General features: G+C 38.9%; 1 protein-coding gene across 1 annotated transcript in view; it reads left to right on the top strand.

Moving 5' to 3' along the window:
* The window catches only part of FANCL (FA complementation group L), a 41,904-nt gene that overhangs the window by 715 nt on the left and 30,930 nt on the right, over positions 1–10,259 (top strand). The window contains exons 2-3 of the mRNA XM_035896983.1: positions 9,663–9,697; positions 10,098–10,227. Of these exons, the coding sequence (XP_035752876.1) occupies positions 9,663–9,697; positions 10,098–10,227 (165 nt within the window). The remainder of the gene's footprint in view (positions 1–9,662; positions 9,698–10,097; positions 10,228–10,259) is intronic.

The raw sequence follows: 10,259 nt of genomic DNA, 5'->3' as shown, positions 1-10,259 counted from the left end.
GGAGTGTGGCCAGCAGGTCAAGGGAGGTTATCCTCTGCCCTAATGAGACCCCACCTGGAGTACTGTGTCCAGTTCTGGGCTCCCCAGTTCAAGAAAGATGAGGAACTCCTAGAAAGAGTTCAGAGGAGAGCAACTAGGATGATTAAGGGACTGGAGCATCTCCCCTACGAGGCTGAGAGTTGGGCTTGTTCAGCCTGAAGAAGAGAAGACTGAGAGGGGACCTCATCAACACATACAAGTATCTTAAGGGTGGAAGTCATGAGGATGGAGCCAGACTCTTTGCAGTGGAGTCCAGCGACAGGACAAGGGGTAATGGATACAAACTGAAACATAAGAAGTTTCAGTTGAATATGAGGAAAAACTTCTTTACTCTGAGGGTGACGGACCATTGGAACAGGCTTCCCAGGGGGGTTGTGGAGTCTCCTTCTCTGGAGATATTCAAAGCCCGCCTGGATGAAGTCCTGTGTAACATGCTCTAGGAGAACCTGCTTTAGCAGGAGGGTTGGAGTAGATGATCTCCCGAGGTCCCTTCAACCCTTGCGATTCTGTGATTCTGTGTAAAGTACTAGGAAACAGGGAAATTCAAACTACTCCCTACACTCTCTGAAAAATGAAAATAAGGAGAGGGAAAACAAAAAAAATAGAACTGGCATTGAATTATTGGCAAGATCTAGTGTAAATTAATTGCACAAAGCTAAAAAACAAACAAAAAAGCCCAACCAAACAAAAACCTTTAAGGTGTCTGCCATTGTTAAAGAAATTCCAGAAAGATAAATAATTTGAAAAAAAACAGAGGAAAGAAGGTGTAGATGTTAAATATCTGATGGGGGGTGTCTTGACCTGAAACTTGAAAACATACTTTAAGTTCTAGTTTGAAAAGTGACTATTACAGTACTGATGCTTGCTTATTCAATAGCTGCGTGTGCTATGGGAGTCATATGTGCCTGCTTGGATTTTTAAACCACATTGTGCAGAGTGCACAAAAAATAAGGTATTTTCCTCCTATGTATTTAAAAAAACCCTTGTATACAATTTTCAACTACTTATTTAATGACACACCTAGAAATCTGCTATGTTTCTATACGAATAAGGGAATGTACTGAAAAAAAAATCTAAATTTTATTGACAGATTTGCTTCACTAAAGTGCACTAGCTGTTACGGATAGACAGGCTCCCCTGGGGGGTAATACAGAGCAAAATCCTAATTTGAAGTGCTTTGAATCATTTTTGGAAGGGTTGGGTTCTTGCTATACAGATATTGCTTGACAGTGCTAAAGTCAGCATATGTGCATACCCCCTAAAGAACAGGATGGAAGCACTGGAGCTCAAGGCCAATGTCTCTCTTCTCAGTCTGGACATTGAGAATAATCAGTCTGCAGAAACATGGCCTTTGACGAGTCTGCATAGCATACCCCCCTCTTTGGAGAGTTCCATCAAACCTTGTAAACTGAAACCCATAAAAATTCTTAATTGTTCTACAGCATGCCCACGGAAAGTAAGCTAACCTTACCACTTACTTTGGATAAAAAAAATCTTTTTTGTATTTATGTAAGTATACATTGTACCAGGTGACCAGTCCTTATTTCTAGGCTTTGTCTTGATACGCCCACCTCTCGCTTTCTTAAGGAAAATCTTTGAAGCACTTTGATCCTTGAAGCACCATTAGGCTGAATATATGCTTCTGACCCACAAGTGATAATTATGATGCCTTGTTTCAAAGGTGGAAGGACTCTGTATTGCAACTCACATTACCAGTTAATTCTTAAAAAAGTAATAATCGGAGCCATTGTCTGAACTCAATTTCACTACACATGAGCAGATCTGGAATAAAGCTACTGCAGTCAGGTTAAAGTCAATGAACTATATGAGATTATATTGGCTCAACTGAGATCACAAATTGGTCCTGTAATTGGACCTTTAGTTTTAAATATAACACTTTCAATTGGCTGTTCTGCCCAGGGAACAGACAGCTGTAGCTTTACAGAGTTCTGAGCCTCTTGGAATTAGTTGGGAGACAGTGACTACATGATGAACATCTAATTGTACAAGAGAGAAGCAAAACTAGAAATAGGGAGGTGATGAATCTGAAGCAGGATATCCTTAAACTGGCATCTGCATTAGCAGTATTTATAGACCAGCATGAGTGTAACTTAAAGCAAAATAGGTGGTGATGAGGGTGTGATGTCTAGGTCATATGGCTTTTTTTTTTTTTTCTTAAAAAAACAAACCAAAACTGTTGTGGGAGTAAGGACAGGATCTGCAGGTGTGGTGGATAAGGACAGGATCTGCAGGTGTGGCAGCTGACCTGTAGGATCTGCAGGTGTGGAGACTTTGGTTTGGGACCAATGAGAAAAGGGATAAATAGCAATGGGATCACTCTGATTGCACTTGCACAGGAACATGGGGTCCCTGCCTTCTCTGCAACATGCCTTCATTGCCACACAAAACAAATGTGTAGCTGGCTTCAAGTGACTGAATGCCCATTTGCAGTTGGAGTGCATTACTTGCATCTCAGAGTTTTCCACTTCAGTTTAATCCAAAAGGAATTTAGTTCATGTGCTTCAATACCACATCATGATGTGAATCAAAGCACAGAACACCAGGACAATCAGAGATTCACTTTAAAAGCACAATGCTGATCTGAACTAAAATGACACTAAAAAGAGAAGAACTCCCAGGTACAGAAAGGTATTTGGGGGCTTTGCTGAAGATTGTTTATACACACAGTGGAAAATGTTTTACAAAAAGGCCCTGAGTGAATCCTATCTGCATTCTTTCCTGAAGTGGGAAGACAGGGCAAGAAGGTCTGTGAATGAATTGCTTTTTAAACAATGAGATATAATGATCTTGTCAAGATCACTATGCTTGCTGGTTTTTAGCCAGCTAAAACTAATCATGTAACGTAAGAATTGTATATAAGACACCTCTTAGGATTGAATTGTTCCTAAAAGAAACTATTTGGAAAGGGACAAGGACTTACTGAGATAGCATTAAGTCTTCTGCTGGCCTTTAATTGCAGGGTACTTTTAGCCCAAGCCAGCTGACCTGGCTAGGTTAAGGGCTGAAGTACAGGCTTGCTCCCTTTTATAGAACATCTTCCATTTCCAGTGCAGATGGAAGCCCTAGTGTGTGGCTAGTCCTTTTGTGCCCTTTCCACAGCTTGCCCTCATGGGCCAACAAGATGTCTTACAAGTCAACTTGCAGAAGAATCCCATGTGACTTGACAACAGGTCATGTTCAGGGGAAGGCAGAAGCTGTGAGGGGTCTTTCATGCAGATAAGGCTTGATAGCAAGGATGCTCACATGGTGACTAGACTGTCTTGCTTATGCACCTGCAGCAGCCATTTCAGCTCTGGATTTCTGCTTCCAGAGCTTTTCTAGAAAAGGCAATGTAATCTGCTTCAACTGCCTTCATCAAATATTTAAATTGACCTGGATGACTTTGCTAGAAGCAGGAGGATCTACTGTGTTCCCTCACTTGGTCTGACCAGCTGAAGAAGCACTTTTTGGCACAGAAGGGACAGTCAGGTCAACAGTGTCTTCAGCACCTTCAGACAGTAGAGCTATTTGTGAAAGGAGCATCTGTCCATGGCCTGACACTGGGGTACAAATTGGCAAGTTAACTGTATGCTGCAGACACAGCCTAAACGTAATTAGTTCTTTTGTTTAAGAATAAACTGACTCTCACCACTTCTTGAGCATGTGGTTCCTTCAAGACAAAAAGGCAAATAACTCGGTTACATTTAGAAAAATGGCTTTAATGAACAGGAAAATGGCATTTAATCTTCTGGTGCATCCTGCATTTTATGAGTAAATTCCATGGGAAACTGTGTAAATGGAACGTAATTATTTTTAAAATAGAATCCTTTGTTATTAGCTACATAACTGTCATGTGTACATAAAGCACCCTGCTGCACAGACAAAAGACTGGAAAAGTTTCCTGGAGAGTTTCTGCTATTGAAAGAATAAAAATTGAAGCAGTGGGGTGAACTTTTGGTTTACAGACTCAAATACTGAATGTTAAACCTGGCTGAGAGAAAATCACTTTATTCTGATAACCGGATTACTTAGAACAAAAATAGAGAAAATTAAGAACTGAAGAGCAGAAAATTAAGGTGGAATGCAATTTGAAGAGTAAGTAGATGATGTAGGCTTTCATTTTCATCCCCCCCAGTGTCCAGCTAATTAAAATTACAATCAAAATGAAAGTCTAAACTTGTAAATATCTTTAGCTAATGATTTTGTCTTTTTAATCATCTTCACATTCAAAGACTTTATTTTATTCATTTAGAGCTTTACAATAAAATGAAATTGTTTTTCTCTAGTAAAATCCTTTTAATTTTCGTTATCTGTTTCTTTTTACATCATACATTATGTATTTTTCTTTTTTCTTTCTAATTTCTGCACAGTATTCTCTACTTTTATAGTCTGTGCTCCTCTTCTGCATTTACTTAAAACTATTATAAAGTTAAATGTAATGAAGTGCTATAATGTAAACTTTTTGCTTAGCATAAAATCACTAGAGTTGCATCTGCTGGCTTAAAAACTAATCTAGACAAACACTGCTTTCTTTATAAGGTACATAGGCAGATACAATGAATTTTTAAGCCAATGATTGCTTAAAACTTTAACTTTAGAACAGTAAGTATTCATTTTCTTTCTTTCTAAGACAAAGAATGGATTCGCCTCAATTTATAGGCTGCTATCCATGAATAATGGCTGGTTTTCCGCAAGTTTTGAGGCAACTCTTTGAAATGGTTCAAGAGTTAAAAGTAATGAAAGACATTCGTAATGTAGTGGGCAGCAATGACTCGCCTTTCTGACCTCAACGTTCTAAAAAATTAGCATTTGCTCTCCGTATACTTTACACTTCCCAACAGTCTGGGAATATGGAGTAATTTTACCATTTAAAAATGCATACAAACGTAGAGCCTTCATTTTACATGTTTATGTTGTTGTGAAATTTATAAAAGAACATATTTAGTTTTGTTATGTAAGTTGTCTAAACTGAGGGTGAGGAATCTGTCTTAATGACTTCCCTCATTTTGGATAATACAGGCATTTTATTTTGTTTTGCAAGACAAGGTTTATTTATAGTGGGCACTGAGGTTGGAACTTAGCCAGCCATAACAGTATACTTCAACACCATACAAATACAACATTTATTTACTAACCTAGTTCATTTCAACCTCAGTGTCACTTGCATGATCCAGCTACACTCTTGAAATCTGAGGATTCTGAACTGGATCTTGGGAGGCAGACTGCGGTTTCTGAGCTATGCTTGAGAGATGGTTTTGTATTCCTATGGTGTTTAGAAAATGGCACAAAAAGGCAATGCCAACACCCAAGTGAAATAGCATAGGTTCAGAATACTTAGATTCAGTGGCTGGCTGATGGACAAAAATTCAGTGCAAACACATCTAAAGGTTCTAAGCCTTTAACCTTGCAGAAAGAAAATTCTCAGGTTTCACATCTGTAATGACTGTCATGGATGCTACGAGTCATGTGTACAGGAGATCCCACTCACATGCAAACACAGACCATGGGTGCATTTGCAACTTGTAATGATTTTCAACCTACTTGGGAAGATTTATACTGTCAATCATCACTCTGATATCTGAATTATATCCAGGTAAAACCTATCAGCAGCAGAAATGACCCTCAAAGCTATCATGAAGTGTCTGACAAATGTTTTGGGGGTTATAAAACTTCTAGCTGGAATAAGACAATATTTCCATCTGTTTATCTTCACTTTGGTTTTCTTAGGAATTAACAGGGAAAAGGATGTTAGCATTATATTCTATCTTGCAAGATAATGATCAGTTTTATATTTATATTGGTGTACATATACGCATCTCCACTGAAATACTCTCATGTTACACTGGTAAAAGCAAGGCCAAGTTTTGGCCCAGCATCTGCTGGAATCTCCAGCAACACACATTCCCTGGTTCTGAAATGCAACTTTCATCTGGCTGCTTGGAAGGTCTCCAAGAGTTTGTGCTCTGCAAGGTTTGAAGGGGATTAACTGCGTACTCTTGTGCCTTTAGAATCAATACAACATATGGATTGGCCCTGTCCTCTTGAGTTGCCACTGACTGCAAAGGGAGTATTTGTACAATTCAGGAAGATGTAATTGGGCTTAAAGCCTCTGTGTTTTTTATGTGCAGAAGTTAATTTATGTGAATACATTAATGGTCATACATCAGTCACTTCACTGGGTCATCTGCCAAAGAGTGCGCCAAGATTTTGCCTGTGTGTACAATGATGAACGTGAGCTTTGAGAGCCCTCTAGACCTAAGACATTTTAAAATATCCCATGCTTACTTAATCATTTTATACCGATAATAGGTTGGTGTTCTTGGGTTTGGTACCAGTGTATGTTTTCTAATATTAAAATTCTTAAATACAGAAGAACAATTGCATTTCAAATCATCGTAACAGACACTCAGATGCTATTCATAGAATGGAATCATAGAATTGTTTAGATTGGAAAAGACCTTTAAGATCATCAAGCCCAACTGTCAACAACTGCACTGCTTTGTACTGAGGTATTGTAATAGATATGTCCAGAGTCTCCATCTGAGTTTGTGAACTGTTATGATGCAAAATGGTTTCAAAATAGACAGAAATAAAAGTACAGTGTAAGACAACTCCATGTAAATCACTAGAAGTATTTTGCAGCAAAAAATTTCTTGGGTAAAAGAAAAGGGGTATATGTGAAATCTGTTCTATAAGAGGTTGTGAGCTGGGAGGATTGTGGTAGAAGGGGAAGCCTGGTGATTCTCACCTGGGTGCCCTTCCAGCATCTGATCTAACATCTCACTGTCTTCCAGAAAGGGTGGTTTGGCTTGTGGATGAGCCCTCCTGATGCTTTCTTCATGTCAGCTCTAGTGCTCATGTCACAGCTCCAGCAAGCCAGGCCAGCCTAAAATGTAATTAATCAAAAAAAGCAGTTAGTTCTTGGTTGGTGAACAAACTGGCCCACTGTACAAGGGGGATCAATTGGGAACCAGCTGGCATAAGTGAGAAGGGGCTGCAGGGACAAGAACAGGGTGAAGGGAAGAGCACGACTGTCCTTCACAACATTCATTCAGGGAGCCATTCAGTGGGAGCAGTAGTACAAAAAAACCTCTTCCAGGTGACAACCATGGTCTGCTGGTTTAGGCATAGATAACACCATCTAGTCCCAGTGGCTGTTAGTGTGTCTGAGCTGCACTTTCAAACAGTGGAAAACTGAAGTCCAAGAGAGGGAAACTCCTTAAATAGCTGAGGACGAGGTTTAAGAGTAATTTTTTTTTGTCTAGGGCTTCAGTTAAATTTCACTGTTTTTCAGTGTGTACACTTCTGGTGTAGCTTTTAGGTGTAAGCAAGCTAATTTAGCTTTAGTTAAAAAAAGTACAACTACATATTATTCAAAGTATTCTTTTGCTATATTTAATTATGAGTCTTTCCATATGCTTTTACCTTTAGGAATTCATTAGGACTGGAATTCTTAAACTGTTGTGTATGGTGTGTTTTGTAGAGGCCTGTGAAGTTGTTTTGTGTTTTTAGGTCTGCTTAAAAGGCAGCTAAAATAGACTAAATATTTTTCTACTGTGGCTTTTCCTTACAAATAACTACTGCTTTTTAACACCAGATTTTGTGATCACTGGGTAGATGAGGAATCACCTCAGAAGAGAGGTGCTCTCTGAAATAGGGATGTTCTTTATTAAAAAATAACCTAAACTATGAAAAGTTTAAAAATACCTGATCGATGGCTTTGCACTCTTAGTGACATTGACCTTTAGTGGCTTGAAATACTATTGTAATTTTTCAATTTGCTATTATGAAATCCAAATTTCATAAACATATTATCTTTCCATTATGATTACTTATGCTTATGATTATGATGCTTTTCTATAACATTTAAATGGAAATGGGATTAGGATGAGATTCTGTCACTCAGGGGACTTGTGGAAAAAGGTGGGGATATGCACAGAAAAGGTCATCTCATAGGGGTGAGATGACTAAAATGACACTGAGTTATGAAGGACAGCAATAACAGTATTAGTGATTTTGCGTGTTTTTAAATGGCTTGTTTTATGTTGGAGATACTAATGTTGGAGAACAATTGACTGTTATTTTCTTGCCTTTCATAATACCCTTAAATAAAAAAATCAAGCTCTTAAGAAATCTACGTTATTTCAATTAATTTCTTTTTAGGTTACTCAGTGGTTTCATGTGAATTCTGTCTTCCGTGAACGTACTTGTCTGACTGTTTGTGGGATAATTTTACTAACAAAATCTAGCCTAGAAATTGTTGCTTTCAAGTGTTTTGTCTGCATACTGCTTTTGTGACTCAAGTTGTGATTTTTTTTTTTATTATTTAACTGCCTGAATATGATATTTGAATGGACAAATATTTAAAAACTAACTCCATTCTGATTCTTCTGGCAAACAATGATTGTAATTGAATTAGTAAAGGTGGCCTGTGGGTGAAAGATCAGATTGGGGCTCCTTTGCCTTAAGAAGTGTACCTGTCAAACCTCTTAACCTCGTTCTTGCTTTTGTTACTTTCCTGTTTTAAAAATGCTGAAGTCTGTGTGCCAGATCAAAGTAACATTGTGTTTCAAGTAATTGTGTTTTTATATGAAGCTTAAAAGTGTGCGGTCTATACAATGTAAGATAACGATTAATGCTCTCTGGGTCCCAGTATTAAAATATTTTATGGTTCTGATAATACAGTTTTTTTATTTAGATATACTACTCCATAACTGCACTTGGCTAAAGTGACTTGACATTTCTGTTAATGTCAGAGACTAAGATAAACGTGGCCAGAAGAAGAAGAAACAAACCTGTCTTCAGTTTTGCATTTGATGCAATTAAGAAATAATTTCCATACCTGGTAAAGTACAGACATCACAATTCAATAAGGTGATTTCTAGTGTAATGCATATTGAGAGAAAACACCTCAGGAAATGTTGATCAAAATGAAATTAATAGGTAATATGAAGGATGCTATTTACTACGTAGCATTGGATTAACTGCTTGAGGGGAGCCATGATGGGTATTGAAATACATGTGAACAGCTTTAGGGGAGCTAACTATGGGCATATAGGTTAAATGTAGTGGTATTTCAAACCTGTTTATGCATATATTTTGAAAATGTTTCTTGACTTGGACAATGCAAGACTCAGCCACCAACTTTCTCTGAAGCAAAAAAGGGTGACTAGAGCAACATCCTTGCAAAGAACTGAACTGCTAGAAAATGTCTTTCTCAGGTACACTGATAATTTGCTGGAAGTCTGGAAATAATCAGTGACACCTGCAAGGTGTAAAAGAAAAACATGTTAACCAGCACTATATTTTTATTAGCATGTATTCCTGAAAATCTTACTATGATGAATTTAAATGGCAAATCTTGGGCCTCTTTTACCTCTCTATTAACTCTTCTTAGTGCATTATATGCCTGATGCTGGGACAAATCATTGGCAGAATTTGGATACAGGACAGAGGAACTTTGGCAGCATACAAAAAGAACACAGGAGACTTTATCTAGTTAAAATGAGTAAACAAGGTTTCATATACATGCCCTCACGAAGTAGCTGTATTTCTAATAGCCACTATAGCAATATAAAACTGCAAAGTGTTTGACTCCTTTTGATTCCTCTATTTCTATGCAGGTGTCCCAAGTCCAGGGAACAAGATCTAGCTGCGGGTATAAATATTTTGTGTCTAGGCAGAAACTGCCTCTTGTTGTATTTTGCGTGATGCTCAGCGTTAGTGATACACAAGATATCAAGGACTCCTGAAACATATATAATAAACACCACAGTTTTGTTTAAGTCGCTTTCCCTAGGCTTTCCCAAACATGGTGGTGGTTGGGTCCTAGGGGCAGCCCACCCAGGAAACTGAGGAGGTTTTCTACCCCAACACCTGCATGAGAGGGCAGAACAGATTTTATCGCTCTATGTTGTGACAGGAAACACTGTATGATTCCCAGAAAAGCAACACATGAATCGAGCCAGAAGTAGCCTTGCCTTGGGTGGCACTGTGACCTGCTTGGCGCAGCCGGCTGCGTGCTAAGAGTCTTGCTCGACGGTTCTCCTCGCTCCAAGGCGCTCGTCCCCTCAGAACGTGCCGAAGCGTAAGGAAAGCACGGGACGGGTCCGCAGGGAAGCCCGCACACCTCAGAGTTCTAGAAGCTGTTGCCCCCCGGGGAAGTCTCCGCAGGACTGCCCGCTCCAGGTAACGGTCGGCACGCGCCCGCCCCAACGGCC

This window comes from Egretta garzetta, unplaced genomic scaffold (genome assembly GCF_000687185.1).
Source record: "Egretta garzetta isolate BGI_Z169 unplaced genomic scaffold, ASM68718v1 scaffold306, whole genome shotgun sequence".
Taxonomy (NCBI): domain Eukaryota; kingdom Metazoa; phylum Chordata; class Aves; order Pelecaniformes; family Ardeidae; genus Egretta; species Egretta garzetta.
Note: the sequence above shows the minus strand (reverse complement) of the source record. Positions and strands in the feature narration are given on the sequence as shown.